Source organism: Poecilia latipinna, unplaced genomic scaffold (genome assembly GCF_001443285.1).
Source record: "Poecilia latipinna isolate Pla-1442-1.1 unplaced genomic scaffold, P_latipinna-1.0 Scaffold1206, whole genome shotgun sequence".
Lineage (NCBI taxonomy): Eukaryota > Metazoa > Chordata > Actinopteri > Cyprinodontiformes > Poeciliidae > Poecilia > Poecilia latipinna.
Window position 1 is genome coordinate 114,708 of NW_015113822.1, and position 24,624 is coordinate 139,331.

Genomic DNA, 24,624 nt, shown 5'->3' on the forward strand with positions numbered 1-24,624 from the left:
TGCTTGCTTGATTTTAATATTATGCTCATGCAAAGCTCGGAGTTTTAAAAACAAATATTTGAAAAAACTAAATTAACAAAATGAAATAAAGACATTAAATTAAATAAAAGACTATGAAAAATGATTTTTTTTCCCCCTCTAAAATATATGCCGATAAGGGCTTGTCAAGCTGAGTTTTAGTGAAATTCTCTGTGCTGTTCAGTCATTGAGGTTCAGAATGCACAAGTGAAAATTTTTTTTTTCAAATTTCCATTTAATTCCTGTTGATATTTGCATGTGCTTTGCAAGCTTGTAAAAATGAAAACAGAAGTCCTTTCTTTAATATGTTTACATAGTTTGTTTTCTACTGAAATGTGCTGGGGGGGAAAATAAAAGTATTATTTTCAGGTTTTCATTACAGGTTGAAAGGCTTCATGCAGGAAAATAAAAACAAAAACAAACATCTCTTGCTCAAGCATTGGTATTCTGCTGCAGTCTGACGGATAACAATTTCCCTGATAGTGTTTATCACTTTGTGCACATTAGGCAATAAATAGTGACATATGAAGTATAGAAATTATTTTCAGATGACTGTACCAAATTACGCCTGTTGGTGACAGGTTTCTGTGAGCTGTAACCCCCGGTGGGTGAATGTCATGTCTGCATGACCACTCTCATGCATTTTTTTTTTTTTTTTTTACAACCAAGCCAGTAAGGCAACCCTGTCATCGGACCCTGAAACATGTACGCAATGCTGGGGGCACAAGTCTGAACTTCCGCAGCCACATTAATCAGTCGGCACACAAGGTATCCCCCTTGTGTACCGACATGAAATGTAACAAAAAGCTAGCCGCTTTGTTGAAGAGTCAGATTTATATTTAAATAAATTAATAAAATTGTCTTCCACACTCTTCTGCTTTATGGTTTTCTCCCAAATAATTAGCTGCAGCATAGCCTCAGCAGTAAACAAACTGGAAGAAGCTAAGTTTAAGGTTTAAGCAGCACCTGGATACTAGAGTGTGATAAATCCCAGACAGAATTATTTTAGGGCATAAGCTTAAGGATACATCCACACACACACACACACACAACATGCTTAACACACTAAGTGAACAGTGAAGGTATGTGGTATGAACTGTAAAATGACTTTAGTATTGTATTTCATTAAATGTACTGGCTAGAGTGAACATATTTCTGTCAGTCCAAATAAAACCAAAACAAAACTAGAAACATTCATGTAATCTCCATTTTCGCAGAAGACTGTTAAGCTTGTCGACGTTGGGTTAGTTGAGGCTGCCAGCTTTATCAACCCATCTCATCAGCTGGGGTTAGTTAAAGTATGGCTAGTGAGGAATAAACTTTGGGATCGAAAATGGCACATTCCTGTGCTTTTCCAGGTCTTGTAGTTGTTTGGAAATTGATTGGACAGACTCGACAGAAATAAAAGGAACAAACTCAACAAGAGTCTCGTGTGTACAACTAAACAGCACACAATAATGGCATTTAAACTAAATTTTAAATATATTGATACATGAAACCTTCAGTTAGGGTTTACTTTGATCAAGATATATTACAATGAGTTTACCAATAAAGATACGATAACTGCTCATCCCTAAGAAACACCTAATTTAAACTAATACTGGTTTATCCTATGTTCAGTTGTAGCCGCTGTAAATGGATAAAATCAGCTAAAATTGTTTCATGTTCGCCTCCCACTGCTCTGAGGATTCTTTCAGTTTCCACACAATTTAATTTAAAAGAATCTGAGCTTTCTCTCTCATTTTCTGTGCATCTACAGTTTGGACATTTATCAGTCTCAGAGCACACCAGCATGGTCTTCATGTCGAATCCAACAGTTAAAGAGATGTTCTCATCCAGTTCCAGGTACCAACTGAGGGTCCCAATCGAGACCTTTTTAAAAGATTTAAACAAAACTGAACTCTTGGTAACCGTCTTAGGTCTGCTGCTTATGAAAAAGATACGCAGCTGCACAGCCAATTTTCAACCATCAAGGCTGGGTTAAATATGATAAAAGAAATGCATTTCATTTCAACGGTATTGCTGAAAATTTTGATGATAATATAAATACAATTAAACGGCATTTTTCAAACTTTTTTTTTTTTTTTTACACAGTGTTTCTCCACGACTCTCAGCACCTCAGCCATAAAAAATATATCCCCTGTGTGAGAAGAAAAGGAAGATTAAAGTCCATCTAACTGGCCAAATATTCCAGAGATATGCACAGTGTTTTGCATATTACATTTTACTAAATGCTATGTCTAAGAAGTCCTTTATTGACTTAAGTTTTGCATATACTAATGCAATAATGGCAATTGCTACTGAATATAATGTGCACTTCTAACTATGAATAACTTGCAAAACTTCTACTTTACGTACGTACGTTATTTTGTTCATCCAATTTGTGTTTTCCGAGTAGCTATCACATATAAACAACAAACAATACAAAGAAACACTATTCAGCATGTTTTGCATCATTCAAACCAAAGCGCTAAGTTTAGGAAGCAGGAGAATAATTTCTAATTTGAGTCAACACACAACTTCCTACAATTGCAGTGAAATGTGCTATGAGTCATACCATTAACAAGTCCTAATAAAGCCCAAAATTACAGACCACTAATATAATCTGTGACATCTATAAGCAGCACAACGTCACCAAGAGAAGCACATTAATTTATTGAATCTGTATGTGTTGCATGAAGACTCAGAAGAAAGAATGGAAGGAAAACGTTGGGCACATTTTATGGGATGTGTTGTCAGCAGCTGTCTTGAATGAAGTAATCCATGTTGGAGAACATGTTAACACTAAGTGAGATCTACTATTGATCAAATGTTATTTTCAAGCAAGTACATGGCACTAAATATAATAAATGTTACAAATCATCAGAAAGCGGCTCTCTTGCCTATTTAGAACGGATGCAGATCTGTCTCAAAAGGGAAAATTCCTGATTGGGACATCCCTACGTCAGAAACTTATGAAATGATCCAGAAATGTTCTCATACTGATGTCAGGTCTATGAATCACGAGGTCTATTTGTATTTGTAGAAGAAGTCCATTATAACCTTTTGCGTCATATCGGTGAGGTTCCCCACCAGGACAATGTCGACCTCCACATATATCCATTACACATGTCCTCCATTGTTTATTACAACCATAATACTCATCTGGAACAAGTGTCTGGGAACCATCATTTGGCGGTTCTGGAGAACTCTACGCCTTCTCTGAAGTTTGCTTTCACTGTAGACAAGACGTGCAGGTTATCACTCTTTAAAAAAAAAAAAAGCCAATCTACATGCTAGACATTGTCAATCCCTTCCTTTTGTGGGAACACATTGTTTATGCTTCTGGCACAGAGGTTCTCCGAGGAGAGCGTGATGACCAGAGAGGTTAGAAAGTTCACAATGGTGTCAATGTGCTAAGAGCAGGAGTGGCTGTTTCCATCTACCAGCACTGAAACTGAGAGAGAGAGGGGGGACATTATCAATCATGTCACAGACTGTAAGTGATAAAACTTTGCAGACAACTCACTGAACATAATTTAATATCTTTAAAGTGTGACAATATATCTCAAAATTAAAGAGGCTAGCAAGTTATCTTCACAACCAAGGGTCAAGACAAGATTTTTTTTTTTTTTAAAGACGGTTATGATTCTAAAATTATGAGTGCTTTCAAATGTGGTCCATATTCACGTGCCATCCTGAACAAATATTATACTCTTGTATGAATATGATGCTAAAGCAATGCCTACCACACTGATGAACTCAGTGCCTGAAAAACCACGTGTTGCTGTTAATGGACGAACAATTCTCCTGTATTTGTGAGCGAAAGACAGAAACCAGTGACCCTGTCAAACAAGAGGGGGGCAGAGGGTGCACGGACTGCTTTGTGTGCAGAACGTGTGTGAAGATGAAGAACATGTACAACATTACCAGTGAACCCAGAGTGACTCCTTTCAAAATGATTCTTTGTACTTGCTTTTTGCCTGCCTCTGACGCAAAGGCTGTCCATTTTTGTGCAATATCGCAATTGAATCACACAATATAACAAAGAGTTGTTATTCTACTGAAGATACTTTCTTGTGCAAAGTTTGCAATCCTTCCCAGCGGAGTAATTCTGTGTCCAACAGGGGAGACAAACAGATACAAAAGAGCGGTAGATAAAACGTAAAACAACTATGACGAACATCTACAAGTGTTCTGCAGGATTATATATAAGCAATCAACATGCAGGATCAGAAGGCTAGCATTTATATATTTTCTTTTTTTTTTGCTAATGTACTTATAAGAATTCAGTTCAAGTGGAAACCACTGGAGGAGATTCATACAAACCCATTTTTGAAATCATCTTCTATTGGTTTCTAAGAAAAACTTTAATTAAAACATAGAAAAGCCAGGAAAATGTCAAAGCATGACTGATGATAACTGCCCACAAGTTTAGATTATTTTGATTACCAGTTAATATGTGTTTTGTCAAATACGGTGTCCGGCTTCAGTTCTGAGCAGATAAACAAAACAAGAAGGACTTTGGGGGTCTTGACTGTTTTAAATGTGTACCTGGTAAATTAGAGGCTAATTACTATAAGGTAAAGACCTTAGAAGCAGCATCACAAAAGCTAATTATAAAACATAACAGTAACTCCCTCTGTGTATTTAGTTTATGCCTCTAGTTTATGTTAGTTTCTTTCCTCCACTAAGTAATATGCTTACATTTGTCTGATATGAGTTTTTTTCTTTTTTTGCTATGCATAAAGTTCCCTTTTGGATCTAAAATGTTTGCATCTGGTCGGATAAAGCTTTCTCTATAGAATTTTAGGGACTATTCTAGTATGGCATGCTATTCTACAAATAGAATGAAACACAATGTGGTAAATGGAGAAAAGAAATATGCTGAAACGGGAAACAGAACAACCGAGACAATCTGGACATGCAATTTTAGTTCTCTTATCATTCCTCCCAAAGCTCGAAGGACACAGAAACAATGTGCGTGACCTGATGGTCTGGCATCTACTTCAGAATAGCCTGCTTTGTTTTTTAAAATATGTTGTTGACAGTTATATCTATGTGGTTTACGTATAGATGAAGGCAACGGTTGTGTACAGAAAGCTTTTAAGTCGAGGCACGATGCATGTAATATGAAACCCCCGACACCACAATGGAAAGTGTCCCCATTATCTTATGAATGTAAACAACTAGGCTTTTTGCAGATTGTACAAGTTTATGTTCAGCTAGGGACTGATGAAGCTGCTCACCATCAGTATGTGTTGTCGACAGTCATGTGAAACTACAGCCCCCATCACTGGCTCTACTGCTGGCTGTGTTGCTATTCTGCCGACAAGCTTTAGATTTCTTCATTTTTAACTGATACAAACCTTACGAAATGTAGGAAATGAAAGAAGATGGAAAAATACTGTGTGAAGCAGACCTTATAGACTTAGATAACGGAATATAGCTACTGCCAAGCTACAAGTGGGCAATGCATCTTTTCTATGCAGACAAAGTGATATTCTCCTCATAGACGGAGCTGACTGCAACCGTAACACAAAAACTATGAAAAGTTGCTACGAAAGCAAGCATAGGGCTTTTTAAGACACACCAAAGTTTTAAAATGTTAGTTTCAAAAATGCTAGCTTTGAAACATGCAGTTTTTTATGGTTTTAAGTGCTTTTAATGTGCTGCATACTGCCAGTCAGCTGGCTGAAACAAAGTTCTGACCCTTCTTGCTGTCTTTACACAAGAAAGGAAAACCTTCTGTTTGGAAATATTTTGAAAACCACAATCGCTGATGAAATGTGTAGTAGAACTATAACGTATGTAGCTATAAGTCACGTCTTATAGCAGCAGTCAAACCAGATAACACTGATTAACCAGTGAATGCTTATTGTAACTGTGTCAAGGCCTCAAGAATATTAGAAAGTTATGCTAAGGTGATATGACTGGTAAATGTTGCCATGATGACTTCGGCTCTAATAAATCCACACAATGTCCTCCCTCCTGTCTTTCTCGTGTGTTTCCAAAACATTCTATGATCTAGCAACTCTGGCACTATGACTTTAAGTCAGATCATTTATGCGCAACTTCTGAAGCAAGACTCCATTAATCAGGCTAAGCATCTCACTGACATGCAATGTTTTAATATTTCTGGATAATTTCTGATAGTTGGAGTATATTAGCTAACAATCACTGCATTCCAAGCAGCTCTTTTTCAACATTAATATTGCATACAGTCATACTGTGATGACAGTTACCATAATACATTATTGAGCAGCTGAGCTCAATAATATAAAGGCTATATTATTGAAACCTATACGAAAAATTATAGGTTTAATTTTCTACACAAAAAGCACTTGCAAACTATTTTTTATGGCGTATGTTTTGCTTAAATGAAAGGTCTAAAAAAATCTAAATTAATGTAAAAAAAAAAAGTTACACAGAAACAGAGATAGCCCTTTACGTCACTCTTTAGAAATGCAACGCTGTCCTCAGTCATTTTAGACGAGGAATTCAGTGACGCTGATATCAAACAGTTACATGACACAGTCTCATGACTGAAGTTGTCTATCAAGTTGTTCATCGTAGTGGCAAACTGATAATTTTCTTCTGTAGAGCTTGAACTGCTTTCTGTCATGACGTGGGTGCTCGTCCACTCGCGTGCACGGTGAGCAGTTGTGGATTATCTGTGGGCCTATTTTTGCAACTACAACAACACAGACCATGGTCCTGCAGAGGGCGGGAAGTGGAGGGGGGTGAGGTGACCTACCTGCTCTCTAGATATGCAGGGCAACGAGGGTCTGCGGGGCATTTTACAGCTGCCATAATAGCTGGTCGACGTTTCCCCCAGTGAAACACAACTGGACCGTCTCCGTGGTTTGATCACGGGGACCTTTTCCTCCGCGCTGGAAATCCCACACGGCGCTTCCCTCGTCTGGTAATAGCGGTCAAAACAGATCCCCAACAGGGAGCCAGAAACCCCCGCAAAGCAGGCCAGGAGCGGTCTGAGCAGTGCGGGCAGACCGCTCAAACTTGTGAGGGAGAGCAGCCACACCACGCTGGCGAACACCAGGACGAGGACGCTGTGCTTGAGTTTGAGCGTCGGGATCAGCGTGAGCAGACCCACGCATCCCAACACGAACAACAACCTGCCCACCATTTGCATCTGGTGCTGGTCCTCTCCCCATTGCAAGAACCGCAGAACCAGAAAATCCCCGAGGTAGCACGAAGCTGGCAGTGACAGGAGCCACGATCTGCTGCTCTGCTTCTTCTTCCTCCTCAGGTAAAAGGTGAGGAAGAAGAAGGCACATCCTATACTGAACAGAGGACTGATGGACTGGGAGAAGCCCAGCAAAAAAGTCCGCAAATCCCACACCGAGTCACTTTGCAAGCTCCTGGAAATGAGGAAAGAGACGGCGAAAACAACAAAGGCGCCCACGTACAGGGCAGACACCTTTAGCAGTTTGGAATTGAGGACGTCTTCGTTACAAAACCTGCACACGCTGAACAAAAATCCTCTCTGATGGTCCTGTTTGAGGGGGGTGACGCAGCTCTTCACATAGCCGTTCCTGAAGCCCTCTGAGCTGTTTACACTTCCAGTCCCGTCGTGGTGCCTTAGTTTACCGTGCAAAACCTCTCCTTCCTCCCGTGCGGCCATAGCTTCGAGTCCTGCTCCTCGTATCTTCTCAAAGGTCCCCCGTTTACAACTATTCACGGCGTATTAACGCTGAACTACATGACAGCAAACGCGCTCCATGGTCACTCAAACGTGTTCCAGCACTTGGACTAAAGAAAGAAGGTGAGATGTTGTTTTTACAGAAATTGGGCTCCCCGTCGCCGCCTACAGCCCACAACTGAGAACTTCATGACTTGAGTGTGTGAAGTGTGATCTGTATGGGATCCTCAGATAGCAATGTCACCAACGGGCTCTCCGGGCTGGGAAAACTTGGAAAATGGCTAACCTTGGTTTGGATCAAAAGCATAGTCAGTTTCTGTAAACAAGATTTACGTGCTAAGGCAGAAGATACATTTTAATGATAACTAAAGACATATCAATGAAAGTTTACTTTTAAAGTAAAAAAAAAAAAAAAAACTTTGCCAAGCAAACTATAAAACTGATCAAATAATAAAATCTTAATCTTCAAAAGTCTCAGAAAATTTTCAGTGCAGATACAGACCAATTTTGTGTATAAAACTGCATGTACAAAACATCATCAACATATGAGGAAATAATAATAATAACACCCGCAATCCTGCGTCAATGGACAGATGGATTTTGCATATCTTTGCATAAAGCTACCTTGATAACAGATAACTTTCCAAATGAACTTTATGGCTCCTTTTGGAGCTTATCAATTTGTCAAAGTTTGAAATATTGCTTCAACCTCTTATCTCCACATTCTCATTCTATATTTTTTTACTTTGTGTATGGTGCATCTCTTTGAAATACCAGGCCCTCTTTCACAAAGACAGAGTTACATAATCTAACATAAGAAAATATATATGAGCATGGCCAAAACCTCTGGAACCATCCTGGCTTTACTTTCAAATATGAGCTTAAACTCTAAACTTGCTCTACCTCTAAGAATTATGTCACACTAAAAGTAGCTCACAGGCAACTTGTAATTATAGTTAGTACTACTGGCTTTGACAAGTCTACTTGTGGACAATAATCAGTAGCAAATTTGGTGTTTTGTATATATTTCAAGATGTTTTAAAAATTACACAACACTTTGAAGTGAAGACATTATTTACTCAGCAAAACAAACCATTTGACACTATATCCTTGCTAATACATCAGTTTACAACAACATAAATTGTGGGTCCTTCTCACTAATTAAAAAGAGCTACCTCTAATGTCATTAGCTGCACCTGGTTTTACATCAAATGTCGGCTAAAAGGTAAGTGAAATAGAAAATTAAAGCCTTGTGTTCAGTATAGGCTATGGTGCTCTCCACTCTAACCCCAGAGGATTTTTACATGTGCAGGTTCATTGGATGAAACTGTGAATCTAAAACAAATCAATACAAGACAAACTGACAACTTTTACCATGAATACAAAGAAATTTGGTAAGGGTTTATGGAGCTGTGGGTGTGATTGCTTTTTTGGAAATTACCACAACTGGTTGATGCTCTGAAACAAGTAAGAAACTCAAGCTGGTTTGTGTGTGTTTTAATCGCATATTCTGCTTAAACTTATAATGTGTTCTATTTTCTGCCAGTTTCTATAACAGAGGTATGAGAATCACTGGAACATTACAGACACTGTGATATTGTGAGGAAATGGCAAACATTTTGAAGTAGTTCATGTAGGATTTTTAACTGTTTTTTTTTTTTTTTTACCTTTATTTAACTAGTAAAAGTGCAATAACTTTAAGCAATAAAGTACAATTGAAATTTGGTTAAAAGGTGATGATTTTCACTGTAACATCTGACGCTGGTCCTGTTTTGTGGAAGCCTTTTATGTAACAAAGAACTTAAACTTTTGAATGAGACAATTTCAGACATTTACAGTTAGAACAATCCTAGCAGCCAGAGCACAGCAACTAATACTATGCTTTCTATCTCTGTTCACATGGGAGAAACATGCAGGTATAGATACGTTCACATATTTTTGCATCAACTGTGGTACTAAGGTTAGTTTCCACTAGAGGATGCTACAAACTAATATGTTGTAATGAAAGTAAAACAATTCTGGAAATTGAAATTACAAGGCTATAGCAGTTTATGTTTTTGCCTTATGGAGAAAAACTATTCTGATTATCCCATTGGTACAGTTAAAGTGTCATATTTCAGCATCCCGTGAGCTGTTTCAGTAATATAATATTTTCCGAGTAAATAAAAAGAAAGATTAAAACAGCATAAGCAATCTTGTGCCAGTTGACCAGTGTTTTTAAACACCAGAGTTCTAAAAACAGACAATTCTTGTAACATACAAAAACTGTGACATTTACTTATAGATAGATTCATGAGTTCAGATTTTTATTCGGTGTGTTGCAACTTAACATTTATTTTGTCTTCTGTATCTCTGTACAATTTTATTTTTGTTCTAAGTGTTGTATTTCTATTACTTACTTTTGTATTCTTTTATGTATTTGAATAAAATGAATTGATTTTGGCTGAACTAAGCAAAAATTTTAACTGGTTCTAGTTCGATCTTTAAGTGTGTTAAGATTACTTTTGTTGTGACTTCTGTAACAACAGAATTATTGAATAAAATAGTACAATTTCTCATAATTTGTTATGTCTATTTATTTCCCTTTTAGATGTTGCAATATTCATTCACAGAATAGAAGAACGCAAAACTTAAAATTAAAGTATAACTTTCTGATAGATTTTAAAATTCAGCTTTTTAATATTTTAGTTAGCGCTTCCTTGAGCGTTTGAGCCTTCCGGGGCACGGTAGTAGTGATGTGGCTCAGGAAGCTGTCTTCCACGTCAGAAGGAAGAAGCGGAGAGCCGATAGACAGCTCACCACTGGGGGCTCATAGGGCTTTTACACAGGTAAATAACTAAAGTTTGATATTGGTAACCACCTTTAAGAACTAGATATATGTTATAGCTGTTATACAGCTTATATTTGATAAACATGCGTGATATTGTTTGTTTTTCATATCTTAACATATAAGACAGCAAGCTAATGCTACCGTCCTCCATTTCATTACAACCCTGGACGAAAGCTAAGCTACTGTTAGCTAACAGAGGTTACAAATTCGTGTATTTCGTGTAATACCAAATCTCTGTTAGCTGTGTAACCAACTAACAAGATAATTTAAGGTTGTTTGTTAGCATTTACCCTCACCCAGCTGTTTGTTTTGATGCAAACAACTCTATTTGTCGCAAAGACGGCAAATCGCACTTGTTCAACTTTAGCTGTTTTAGCTAGCAGCTGCTCAGCTGCTTTGCACCGCCTTATATTGTTATGAGAGCAACGGTAAGATTATTGTTTATGAAAAATTAAAGATAATTTAATGAAATTGTGCCAGAATTTGTGGCGCTATCGACCTTTAATGCACAACCCCCGGCAAATTGAACATGTGTAAGACAGTAGCAAAACATATTGGTACAGATAAATATAAAAAAAGTAAAGCAATTAACACATTAGTACATATAGTATATACACTGAGATTACTTGAGATATTCCACCTAGTACTGTTTTAATATCAGCCTTAGAGGTGTAATATATAGAAACATCCTAAATCAATGGAAAATTTAATTAACTGAAGACACAGTTTGTCTATGTGGCACCTGAGTCACCTTACAGTGGTCCTGGTACCAGTGCCACGTCCACTTATCCCGCAGTTACTTAAAGGAGAAGTTTATGTTAAATATTATAATTGTACCGTTAAAAATAAAGTTTCAAGACTTGATAGACCTTTTTGCAAAGTATGTTTCATATTTTAGTGACCTATGTTAGGCAAACTAAAGCTATAAGCTGTAATGCACACAGCTATGTTTCCATCCCATTGTCATGCAAATTTTAAGCAAACTTCTGTATTAAAAGAGGAAAACAAAAAGGAATATCTGAATTAGGCATGTTTCCATCTGCTGATTGGGAGTAAATCAACTATCTTCCCTTTTGTGCATCAACTTTTTTTGGAATTACCTAAACCACCTCAAGCAAGCGTAAAAACGTTACTTTTTTATTTTTATGAAGTGAGGAAGTTGTTTTTTTTTTTTATTAATTTAATGTCTACATCAACTGCTTCTAATGCAATACTTCAAAACTCGCATATAAAAACTCTGGTAACACAGTTACTGGCTCTGTTTTGTTTGTTTTTTTCCCCCCATCACTTTAAAAACTCTTAGCTGCATGTCACAGAAGGCATTTTATGATTTTGAATCTGTGTGGTTCTCCAGAGTTCACTGATCAGTTTTCAACATAGAAGCATCATATGAAGCAACAGTCACCAAAGCTTAAGTAAAAGTAATGCACTTCAAACTTGTATTTTAGATTACATTTTTTTAAACAGAGGGCTTTATTTTAAGCAGCTTACAGGTTAATAGTAGATTTAATAGTAGATTCCAGGGCGATGCTTGGTACAGCATCTGGGCCAAAGTTATGTTGACCTGCCAGATGGAAAAGTTTGGGATCACATAAGCAATCTCAGATAAAGGGAACTCTCCTTGTTCTAAGTACTAAAAGACAAACTGGGGAATTTGTCCCCGTAGCTCTTTTTAGAAGGATATTCAAGTTTAACCTTAGATGACTTGTTGGCTTGCGAATGTTTTGGTTTTACAAACCTGATTAAATTCAGATTCTTAAAGATGCTGTTCAATTTAATATTGGTTCTTGTTTAAAAGTTATTAGATTAAATTTTTTTCTAATACATTTTTCTGCTCTATAGTGAATAAATCACTGATTATAAGAGTTAAGTTAGCCTTAGCAGCAACTCAGTGCCTCCTAAACAACCTAAAAGCATAACCAGCACCAGACCTTACATAGATGCACAACAAAGTAACACTACCAAGCTTAAAAAGGGAAACTTAATAAAAATATATATTTATTGTTAAATTTAGATCTAATCCTTTCCGTACGTTTAGATGTAAATGCAAATATATTTCTACACCCAACCCGGGAATATTGGTAGAGCTGTGCTGTTGGTTTGTTTATTTTATTTATTTTTTGTTTGACAGCCCTTTTCACTGGAATTTTTTTTTCTCAATTTCTTAAAATTTAACACAAACTCTTAAAGAGAATAAACATATTTAGAAAAAGGTTGCTATTTAACTATAAATGATTCTTTGAAATGTTAGCTGTATATGCAATCTCTCACGGGAACCATGTATAATTCCAAGAATGTGGTTGTGGAAATTTATTTTGTGTTAATTCCATTGCCACTGAATTAATAGTTCTCGACATTATTGATTTTTCCATTCCTTACTTTTCCAAGCTGCTGCTGTGTAAGACTGCACAGTGCTTTACTCTGTCTTTTGTATTTGTTTTATTTCCTTGTTCAGACTTTGATCAGTTAATGTTGATGTTTTCTTTTGCACTATTTAGATCATTGGCACTGGCATTTTCTCTGCCCTTTACTGATCTTTTCATGTTTTTTTTCTGGTTCATATAGGTATCTACCAGGCAGCTTTTTTCACTGGGATTCTTGTAAGAACCTCTACAAACCCAGCAGCAAAATGACAGCTGCAGAAAATGTTTGTTACACTCTGATAAATGTTGCCTCTGACTCGGAGCCCCCTTCTGAAGTCAGCTTAAAAACAGATCTAGGTAAGTCTTTTTAATATGACCCCCACTTCCCTAACTTTTGCTGTAGTTCATAGATCCTATTTTACTTGTAGTAAAAATACAGACATTTAAGCCTATGTATTTATTTCTATTTTAGTAGTTGATAGAGTTTAATATGAAAACCATTTTTCTTCAGAAAAGGGCGAGATCAAAGCAAAAACTGAAGCCCTGAAAAAGGTTATCATCATGATTCTGAATGGCGAGAAATTGCCAGGACTTCTGATGACCATTATTCGCTTCGTGCTGCCACTTCAAGACCACACCATAAAAAAGCTGCTGCTGGTTTTCTGGGAGATCGTTCCCAAAACAACTCCAGATGGCAAGCTGCTGCAGGAGATGATCCTGGTCTGTGATGCCTACAGGAAGGTGAGCAAACTGTGACCTCAATACTTCAAACAAACAGAAAAAATATGTAAAGGTTCAGTCAGATAATATCCAGATTTTATTGTTTTGCCAGTTTTGTGACTTATAGAATTCATAAACTGTTCCTTGTTTAAATTTGTATTAAAAAACAAGAATTTTAAATATACTGCCTCAGTTGTAGCAGTATACAAATTACTGCTACAACTGTAATTTGTTGTAGCAGTAATTTGTATACTGCTACAACAAATTAGCAGTATACAAATACTGCTAATAAAGTATTAGCAGTATTTGTATACTGCTATATAGGCAAATAAAGCCTATAAACTGAGGCTTTATATTTGCCAAAGCCTCAGTTGTAGCTTTGGCAAATATATTTGTTTTGTTGGTTAAAATTAACATTTGAGTTGAATTTTTTTTTTTTTTTTTATACAATGTTCTAAGAACAGTTTGCTTTTGTTCTCTGCACATTTAGTTATTGCAAATGTTTCTTTTAATTTCAGGACCTGCAACATCCCAACGAGTTCATCCGTGGCTCCACTCTCCGTTTCCTGTGCAAGCTGAAGGAATCTGAGCTGCTTGAGCCTCTGATGCCGGCTATCCGGGCCTGCCTGGAGCACCGCCACAGCTACGTCCGCCGAAACGCTGTCCTGGCCATCTATACCATCTATAGGTACCAACAGGGGAACATCTTCTTACACCTCCACATCATGCAGTTTGTAATTTTTTTTGTGAGTAATGAGCCACTTTATATTTTTTAGGAACTTTGAACATCTCATCCCAGATGCTCCAGAGTTGATCCATGATTTTCTTGTCAATGAAAAAGATGCCAGCTGTAAGAGAAATGCCTTCATGATGCTGATTCATGCAGATCAGGTTTGTTGCATTTCGGCACATAGTCTGTTTGTAGCAGGCCGTGGTGTTTATGCAGACCTAAGCAAAGTCATCTGCTCCTGCAGGATCGAGCTCTGGATTACCTCAGCACATGTATCGATCAGGTTCATACTTTTGGCGACATCCTGCAGCTGGTCATTGTGGAGCTGATATACAAGGTAGGAAATAGGCCGATTTATATAATTCAGGGTCTGAGTTAAACAAGCATGCAATAAAAAAAAACAATGATTTTTTAAAAATTTGTTATTGCTGTTCTGTGTGTTAGGTTTGCCATGCTAATCCATCGGAGCGCGCCCGCTTTATCCGTTGCATCTACAATCTGCTGCAGTCTTCCAGTCCAGCTGTTAAGTATGAAGCTGCTGGGACTCTTGTTACTCTCTCCAGTGCTCCCACAGCCATCAAGGTGCATATTTTACCCTATTGTTATTGTACGCCAGATACGTTGTTGAATTGGACTGATATGTTTTCTGACTATCATATAATTTTCCGGACCCTAGGCTGCTGCGCAGTGCTACATTGATTTGATCATCAAGGAGAGCGACAACAACGTCAAGCTGATCGTTCTCGATCGTCTGATCGAACTGAAGGACCATCCGACTCATGAGCGCGTACTTCAAGTAGGTTGATTCATGGCTGCTTTATCTTTTACTTTGAAATGTTTTCAACATTCAATTTATTCTTAGTTATGTGAGACTGTTGGGATGTAATCAGTTTAATTAACTATTTACTTTTTTATGTATTTATCCAGGACCTAGTGATGGACATCCTGCGCGTCCTCAGCACCCCCGACCTGGAAGTCAGAAAGAAGACCTTGCAGCTGGCCTTGGACCTCGTCTCCTCTCGTAATGTGGAGGAGGTCGGTTTTAAATTAAGTGTTATTGTTTTTCAGGTGTTTTTATTTTTTTGGTGTCTTTTCTCTGACAGAAGCTGCTTTGCAAATATTGTGACTTCTGTCTGCTTTCTAGTTGGTGATTGTTCTGAAGAAGGAGGTGATTAAAACAAACAATGTCACAGAGCATGAAGACACCGATAAGTACAGACAGCTGCTGGTTCGCACTCTCCACTCATGCAGCGTGCGCTTCCCTGACATGGCAGCTAATGTCATACCTGTGGTGAGTCTTTTATGTTAGCACCATGAGAAAATCTTCTCTAAGCTGTTTTCCATTTGTATAATTAGCTTAACAGAGACTCAAATGAATATATATGTGTTTTTGATGGGATTTCAATCCTAGCTGATGGAATTCCTGAGTGACAGTAATGAGGCAGCTGCTGCTGATGTGCTGGAGTTTGTGAGGGAGGCCATCCAGAGGTTTGACAGCTTAAGACCTTTGATCATCGAGAAGATGCTGGAGGTTTTTCATGCCATTAAAACAGTCAAGTAAGCTTTCAGAAACATTTTTATTTATTTATTACTATCTGGAACCTGAAATAAATGTTTTTTTAATAATCGTATTGTTATAAGGATGGGTCAGATATTGTTTGTATAGAAATTCATTACAGAATATTTCAAGCATTTTATTTGTTAATTTTGATCATTATATCTTACAGCTAATGAAATTCCCAAGTTTATCAGCTCTTTGAATATTAAAGGACCAATAGAAAAAAATGTATACAGAAATGTTGGCATGACTTGCACAATCTTGAGGAAGACTGTTCAAGTGGAGTGTCATTGATACCCTCCACTTGTAGTGTTAACTCAGAAAAGGCTGAGTGTTGAAAGTGCTTTATCAAAGCTTGATAATGGAAAGTTGAAAATGGAATAAGTGTGATGTGGACAAAAGGCCCACATGCCATAGAGATAACAGAAGCCTTGAGATGATTGTGTGAATCCATGGCCTTTCAGTAGTTTAAGGGAGATTGACAAGTCGTGGGCTCTGAGCCAGAGACTGTCTAAAGCGTCCCAACTAGGTGAAGTTGAGGAAAAAAAATAACTGGACTGTTGCTCAGTGGTCCAAAGCACTCTTCAGAAGAAAGTGAATTTTGCATTTTAGTTAAACATCAAAGTCCAAGTATGGTGCAAGAGTGGAGAAGCACAGAATCCAGGCTGCTTTCTTTAGGACTGCTGTGACGTTTCCACAGCCACTGATGGTTTAGAAAGTTATGTACCTGCTGGTGTTGGTCCACTGTGTTTTAATCAAGTCCAGCAGTCACTCAGAAAATTTTACAGCATTTTATTCTTTCCTCTGTTGAAAAGCTTTGTGGATATGCTGATTTCATTTTCTTTTGTGATGTTCCAGCTATATGTGTATGTTAAGCACAGTTGCCTAAAATGGGTCACTTTTTGTGCAATGCATTTGGGTTTTTAACTTTGAGTTGTTAGGTACACACTTGATGTCTAATAAGTGTTAGGCTAACACTTGTTAGACTAAGTCCAGCTTAGTTCACAACATCTAACATCTAAGCTTCACTGTACATGTTTGTCACAATTGCTTTATTCCAGGATTTACAGGGGAGCACTTTGGATTTTAGGAGAATACTGCAGCACTAAGGAGGACATCCAGAATGTGATGACTGAAGTACGCAGGTCTCTTGGAGAGGTGTGTGTGCTTAGTGATGTCTCTAAGTTCTTACTGATTGGCTATGGTAAATTTTAGTCTTATGAAAATGGTCTTAAATCTCTTACATGTGTGCTGAACAGATCCCAATAGTGGAGAATGAGATTAAAAAAGAGACGGGTGAGTTGAAACCAGAGGACGAAGTAAGTGCAGGTCCAGCTCAGAAGCTGGTGACGGAGATGGGGACCTACGTGACACAGAGTGCCCTGAGCTCCTCCAGGCCTTCGAAGAAAGAAGAGGACAGGTAAAATTTTGCACATTGGAGTTGGATTACAAGTCCACAATTTTGAACTGATTATTTTTCTCGAGTTTCCCATATCTCTCAGTCTGTTTTGTTTTCTTCCCCAGACCACCACTCCGAGGATTCCTAATGGATGGAGACTTCTTCGTGGCGGCTTCCTTGGCCACAACACTCACCAAATTGGCCCTGCGTTACGTTTCAATTGTTCAAGACAAAATGAAACAAAATGTAAGTTATTGTACCTATAAAGTCACTTATACAACCCTTCATTTGTTTTAAAGACATGTGCTTGTTTCTCTAATCCCTCCCCCTCTCTGTGAATCTTCAGTCATTTGTAGCTGAAGCCATGCTGATTATGGTCACAGTGCTGCACCTGGGCAAGTCCTCTCTGCCCAAGAAGCCAATTACAGATGATGATGTGGACCGCATCTCATTGTGCCTGAAGGTTCTGTCAGAGTGCTCACCACTTATGAATGACATTTTCAACAAGGAGTGCCGCAGATCCCTGTCGCATATGCTCACCGTCAGGCTGGAGGAGGAGAAGCTGTCACAGAAGGTAATGGCGGTTGAGTCACTGGGCTGAACTCTGTATTTAACCTCCTCAGAATCATAGGCTCAGGAAGAAATCACATTTTCCTGTTCTTGTTTTTTTTTTCTTTTTCTTTTTTTATCTGAAGTCAACTTGATTCGTCATGCACTTTTTAAAAAAGGAAGCACAGACCAAAGTGCTGAACTTTATAGATTTACAATAATAAAAACATGTGTTCGAAAAGAAAAATGTCTTAAACTAGATTTAGAAGAGGAGCTTGAATATAGTTTTAGATTTAAAAGGAAATTTATGTTGAACATTTTTGCTTTTTCGAGGATGTGCTTTATTTTAGCTGAATAATCTGTTGTTTTGAAATAATTTATTTCTCGATAGTTTTATGAGAATAATGAAAAAAAGATGGGTATTAACATCCAAATTTGATCAACATTTTGATAAGACTGCCAAAATCTGGTTGAACATTCAATTTTTTCAACTGTGTGTCCTTTTTTATTATATTAATAAAGATGCCACTAGAGCCCTTTAACAGTTCTGGTCACAATCATTTTGGTACATGTTTTAATTCTAAATCATTTTTATTCATTTCTCAGTGACAGGAAGATGATCACTGAAATTTCTTCTGTTTTTAACAAAAGCAATATTTGTAGGCAGTTTGTTTTGACACCTCTATTCTTGCTCTTAGATCATGTTATTAACTACAATATAGAATTATAGTCACAGATGAGAGTTATAGAAAGTGATAACAGCAGTATTTCACCTAGTATCATCCAAGTATCTTCTGCATCATTCTAAAGTTTGAACACATACTTTGTCGGTTACCTAAAATGAGCCAGTGTCTCCAGATATTTTTGAACTATGCTCTGGTAGTACACAACACATTTCAAAGCTATGATCGTGAAGCAGATAAAGGCTGATCCCTAATGCATTTCTAATCCTGATCACAGAAAGAATCCGAGAAACGAAACGTGACTGTGCAAGCAGACGACCCGATCTCCTTCATGCAACTCACAGCCAAAAATGAGATGACCTCTAAGGAGGACCAGTTTCAGCTGAGCTTGCTGGCTGCTATGGGTAACACCCAGAGGAAGGAGGCTGCTGACCCACTTGCATCAAAACTCAATAAGGTAAGCCACAAAGCCCTGCTGAGCAGCATACAGTTTGGCACTAGAGATCGAGTTGTTTGAAAAGCTCTCCTGTCTATTCATTAACCACAGAGGGCGCTGTAATTTTTGGACATTAGGAAAAGTTGCACAACTATTGATACATGGTTGTATTTTTCAAGTTGTAGGTTACGGTATGAAATGTATAATGAATTGCTCCTGGATATTTTGTTGTGCTGTTTGTAAAATCTGCTCAAAATATTGGAAGGATATTTCAGTAATTGCATCAGACATGATGATTAAATACATTTTTTTCTAAACTAGGTGACCCAGCTGACTGGCTTCTCAGACCCAGTGTACGCTGAAGCCTATGTCCATGTTAACCAGTATGACATTGTGCTGGATGTGCTGGTGGTCAACCAAACAAGTGACACTCTTCAGAACTGCACTCTTGAGTTGGCCACTTTAGGTTTGTTTTATTACCTCTCTTCTCATTTGCAGAAACTGGTTTTGTTTCCTTTTTCTGTGTTCTTGTTCTAAATTGAGCGTTTTATTTTATTCCTCAGGGGATCTGAAGTTGGTTGAAAAACCTTCCCCTCTAACTCTGGCCCCTCATGATTTTGCAAACATAAAGGCTAATGTCAAGGTAGCTTCTACCGAGAATGGGATTATATTTGGCAACATCGGTAAGAAGGCAATGTCAGGAAGTTAATTTATGTTTTTACTGGTGTGTGGTTTTAAATTTGATTCTTTTTCCACAGTCTATGATGTGTCCGGAGCTGCTAGCGACAGAAACTGTGTTGTCCTCAGCGACATTCATATTGACATCATGGATTACATCCAGCCAGCCTCCTGCACAGATGCAGAGTTCAGACAGATGTGGGCAGAGTTTGAATGGGAAAACAAGGTAAGCTTTGCCTGATAGATCAACAGCTTCTTGAAATTTCAAGTGCACCCCCCCCCTTATTTAAAGAAATGCTGTTTCCATTTAACAAGTAATTCCAAAACCTGTCTTGATTGTAGGTGACAGTAAACACCAACATCACTGATCTGAATGAATATCTTCAGCATATCCTTAAGTCCACTAACATGAAGTGTTTGACTCCTGAAAAGGTGAGTTACTATTAACACAAAACTCAACAAGCTGTTTGTCCTCTGCTTGATTTAAAAAAAAAAAAAAAAAACATAACTCTTTTTGGGATGTTTGTGTATTTGCTTGCTTGTAATCTCTTGTATTTGTCATCCCTGAGCTATCCATTTTAGGTAGTATTATTGAGTCGTTGCTGAAGAGTTTCTCTTCACATTCTCTGTTCTTTTGTTTTCTGAAATAAATCAGGCACTCTCTGGTTTCTGTGGCTTCATGGCCGCCAACCTGTATGCTCGCTCCATCTTTGGGGAAGATGCCCTGGCTAACGTCAGCATCGAGAAGCCCATTCACCTGGGGCCCGACGCACCTGTCACCGGACACATACGCATTAGGGCCAAAAGTCAGGTGGGTCACAGCTGCTGTGCACTGACTTGGTATTAATCTGGGAACTAAAAGCTTGACTGAATTTACTGACTCTGAATTCAAGCCATATGGATACTTTGTATTATAGCTCAATATTAAAGTAATAATTCAATGTAGAAATGGGTACAAATAAGGAATGTGAGAACGTCTTACCTATTTTTACATTATTTTTCATGTTCCTGTTTTCTGTGTTGTAATAAAATATTTTCTTTCCACAGGGAATGGCACTGAGCCTCGGTGATAAGATCAACCTCTCTCAAAAGAAGGCTAATATCTGATATGTCTGCTTTTCTGTTGACATCTGTTTTGCCACCTTTGCATCACCCTAAGAAGTCAGTACTGTTAATACTTTGCTGTTTTTGTCCCCCTCTCCCCCATTTTTTTTTTTTTTACATTTCTCTAAACGCTACAACTGTTTTCTTTTTTTCTGTCCTTGTTCATTTTCAATAAACATATATTGAAGTTACAACTGCCTCTAATTAAATAAATGTTTATAACAGATTCCACAGAATGGTTTCAGTTGCCTAAAGGTGGTTATAAAATGGACTGAACTTACATAGCGCTTTTCCAATCATTTTGACCACTCAAAGTGCTTTACACTGGAGAAACATTCACCCATACAAACGCTCACACATTTATACACCGATCGGTAGGCAATTTGGGGTTAAGTGCCTTGCCCAGGGGCACAGTGACATGTGGCAGGAGGAAGCTGGAATCAAACCTACAACCTTCCAATCACAAGACAACTACTCTACCCACAGAGCCACAGTTGCCCCTGGTTGTGACCCTTAAGAGAGAGAACTCTGTCTAGCTTCATATCTCCAGGTACTAATTAGAATTCCTCACATTCCTCTCTTGGTATCTTGCACAGTGTGAAACCAGTTGGTATTTGTCCTGTCAGTACCCCGACAGGGACTAAAACACCAATCCAAGGCATACATGTGGTTCACGTAGAATATGATGCAGTTGCTTAGAATATAATCAGCAATTTGCAAGTTTTGGTATTGCTGTGTTAATGAGATGGAGACGGCATTTGCGCAGGTGTCAATGTTCCATATTGCCCTCCTGTTTATAATTCATGAGTAAAGGTACATTTCTGGGAACTGGCCACAGGGTCACAGCCCTGCTCATACAGTTAAAGTATCTGGAGAACCTGTCCCTCCAGGGGGTTAGATAAAGGCAGCAAGGTTGCTTTGAGGTCAGAATTTCAGCTGTGAAAATAAACAGTGGGCCGTCTGGCAGCTCTGCAGCTTTCCAGCAACTGTGTTCAAAGTGGAGTCTCTATTTTTATTTATTTAGTGTGCATATCAATCTTAGGGTGAGTGTCGCTACCAAAATGGAAGAGCAAACTGCTTTGGTCTGTTTGAAACAACTTCTGTTTTTCAGAAATATTTTACACTTTAAAAGATAATTTAACATTCTTCACAAGAAATACTGCGTTTTATTGCAAAAACACTTCTGTGGCCCAGAAGTTAAGCTAAGATGCAAGTTAATTTTTACCGACAGTGGAAATGCTTATATAAATCATATGAATTTGCTTAAAAAAAACAACACATTTCTAAACTTACCACTAAGCATCTGTACAGCAGAGTTTCTCCCTTCTTGACACTGGGTGGCGCTACAGCAGACGTGAGTTGGGACCTGCCACATGATTTGTCATAACTTAAAACATGATTCTTTTTTATGACATACAAACTGATTTTGCACACTGTAAAGTTAGTCTTGCATAGGAATTTCAATCTAATTTTCGAGTTTAATATAAGTTGCTGAAAATGAAATGAAACGTTTGTTATGCAGTGATAACAGATACTTAGAATAAACTGAGATGTGGTTTGTAATTATTTGGATGAACAGTAAATGATGTATGAGAAATATACTTTTTATTACATAACATTTAGAGAAACTTATAAAACCTTAGTTATTTTTTCAGCTTTAATGTTTTGGTTCTTTTTTGTTTGTTTGTTTGTTTGTTTGTTTGTTTATTAATGTGACCCAGAGTTAAAACTAGTCTGGCTTAAATTTGTTCATCCTCGCGTTTTAAAACGTCGACCCCACCCGGACACTTGTCTCACTCCAAACTCTGCTCAAAAGTTGACTACTCGGGTTATTATACTGCTTTAGATTTAAATTATGAGCAAGAAAACATGACTTTGGGGACATGAATGTGATTGATGGGTGCATGATATTGGGAGGGCTGTAGTGAGCGTAAAAGTGTGCCTGGGGGAGTCTCCATTGCCCCTAGCGGTAGACGGTAGTATTGGCCTGTTTGATTACTCCTAGTATCGGACCCACATCTTGAGCAGCGCAGTGTTGTCGAGCCTGGAAAGCGGTCAGGCGTATGGACAGGCGGCCGTAGCTCCTTCATCCTTCTCCGACCACCACCCGAACAGTGGACGGACGACACTGACGAGTTATTCCAGCGCACACACGGGCCTGTCCCCTCTTCTGCGCTCTGGTGCCTCCACTGCAGGGCCTCGTCTTCTTCAGCTTACTGGGGGAAAGTGGGTGTTTGCTGCTCACTGGTGTTTCGGCAGCAGCGGCGGCGGCGCGAAGTGTCCTCGATGGCTGGCTGGAAGGACGGCTCGGTGCAGGAGAAGTACCGTCTGGTCGTGGTCGGAGGCGGTGGCGTCGGGAAATCAGCCTTGACTATCCAGTTTATTCAGGTGAGTGGCGTCAAAGGCTTAAGCAATAACAGCATTGGCTCTGATTTTTTTTTTTATTATTATTTTTTTTTACCCGGAAAAAAACAAAAAAAAACACGGTGAAATAACGGGGACGGAGGCCAGGCACGGGAAACCAGTGCAAAGATCCCGGGTCTGTTCTCCTCAATACTTTACCGAAGCCTGATACGGGTCATCGCGAAGATTTTAAGACCAGTGGGAAAGATTAAAACAGGGGGAGACGGCTGTCATTTTAACGCGATGATTTCCGAGAGCACTACTTCCAGTTTGCAGTTCATACAGGCTTTCAGTGAGAACAGAAAGAAAACGGCTCTGCAGGGCTCGGTAGATGTCCCATTTCTTTTCATTTTTTTAAAAATGTAGTTTACACAAAGAATCAGATTCTGAGCTCATCCTGAACTGTTCAAACTAGCCGATAACTAAACGTATGGATTTGTTAAAGGTCCTAAAAATAAGCGAGACCCATAAAAGTTTCTAAAATGTTTTTTTTTCTTCTTTTCTTCTTCTTCTTCTTCTTTTTACAAGTTAAGTAGAACAGTGTTACACCGGCGCTGTTTTCTTTTTTCTGGTAATTTTTTTTATATCCAAGAAATTGCTGTAAATTCGTCCAGCTGCAGCTGACTCCAAGTGTCGGCATGCTTGGCTGCGGTCTAGCTTCACTTCACTGCTGATATCCCAGGTTTGCTCTGATTCAGCGGGTTTGGCCAGATTTGGTCAAAAATGTTTTGAATGTATTTTTATGTAGGACAGATTGAGCTGAGAAACGGACCAGAAAACCACGTTGGGACCGAGAACAGAACGGCGTGTGGTAGATCTGAAGATGAGCAGTTCCTGTCCAGCTTCATCACCCGAGGCCGGACATGGATCACTGTATCTTCGCTGTTATTCATGTCATTCGTGGGCAAAGTTGTCCTCCCTCCTCTGTGGTCTGCTGGATCTGGGCCAGTGAGAGGCCCAAACTATGCTGCCAACCAGGAACAACACCGATTTGGGTTGAATGAGTAAAAGAGGCAGTACAAAGTGCCTATTAACTTTTGTTATAGGGTCCAGACTTTCATCAGCTACTGACTAACTTGTTTCCAGGCACCTCCAGTTAGCAAAAAATAGTAAAGCATGGACAAGCTAAAGCTTACCTCGCCCCCTAAAAATAGGTGTTGATCAATTACAAGAATCTGCATTGTCAAATCTGCTGAAATCTTTCATCGCACTTTTCCTGCAGTTCAAAGTTCTTTTAACGAGCCTCTAGAATAAGCACAGCGTTTTCTCTGGCTTTATAGAGGAGGCGTCTGTCTGTTCCTCACACACCCGTTGCTGTGCACTTCCAACCAGCTGGCTGAATGAAGGTTATTTTACACTTTTACGTTCCATACTAAAGGCAAATTCAGCTCCTTGGAAGTATTTAAAAAAAAAAAAAAACGAGAGGAAAAAAAAAACATGAACGGTCATGGTTTGGAAACTAGAGGAATCCCAACCATCACTCTTATTAAGGGAACACATTTCTAAAACTA

At 38.5% G+C, this 24,624-nt stretch overlaps 3 protein-coding genes across 3 annotated transcripts in view; 2 read left to right on the forward strand and 1 right to left on the reverse strand.

Moving 5' to 3' along the window:
• Window positions 1-9,860, reverse strand: part of pde3b (phosphodiesterase 3B) — a 47,946-nt gene extending 38,086 nt beyond the window's left edge. The window contains exon 1 of the mRNA XM_015053849.1: window positions 6,755-9,860. Coding sequence (XP_014909335.1) covers window positions 6,755-7,642 — 888 coding nt within the window. The 5' untranslated portion in view covers window positions 7,643-9,860. The remainder of the gene's footprint in view (window positions 1-6,754) is intronic.
• A 525-nt stretch (window positions 9,861-10,385) lies between these two features.
• On the forward strand, window positions 10,386-20,805 carry copb1 (COPI coat complex subunit beta 1). Its single transcript, XM_015053852.1, has 22 exons — window positions 10,386-10,488; window positions 13,056-13,210; window positions 13,365-13,594; window positions 14,092-14,261; window positions 14,350-14,464; window positions 14,548-14,640; window positions 14,748-14,885; window positions 14,980-15,099; window positions 15,231-15,338; window positions 15,448-15,594; window positions 15,715-15,860; window positions 16,923-17,019; window positions 17,121-17,281; window positions 17,386-17,506; window positions 17,607-17,834; window positions 18,770-18,949; window positions 19,250-19,394; window positions 19,492-19,611; window positions 19,687-19,832; window positions 19,949-20,038; window positions 20,262-20,417; window positions 20,654-20,805. The coding sequence occupies exons 2-22, from the start codon at window positions 13,120-13,122 to the stop codon at window positions 20,711-20,713; spliced, it is 2,862 nt and encodes a 953-aa protein (XP_014909338.1). The 5' UTR covers window positions 10,386-10,488; window positions 13,056-13,119; the 3' UTR covers window positions 20,714-20,805.
• A 1,877-nt stretch (window positions 20,806-22,682) lies between these two features.
• The window catches only part of rras2 (RAS related 2), a 32,327-nt gene continuing 30,385 nt past the window's right edge, over window positions 22,683-24,624 (forward strand). Inside the window, exon 1 of the mRNA XM_015053851.1 lies at window positions 22,683-23,098. Within this exon, the coding sequence (XP_014909337.1) occupies window positions 22,997-23,098 (102 nt within the window). The 5' untranslated portion in view covers window positions 22,683-22,996. The remainder of the gene's footprint in view (window positions 23,099-24,624) is intronic.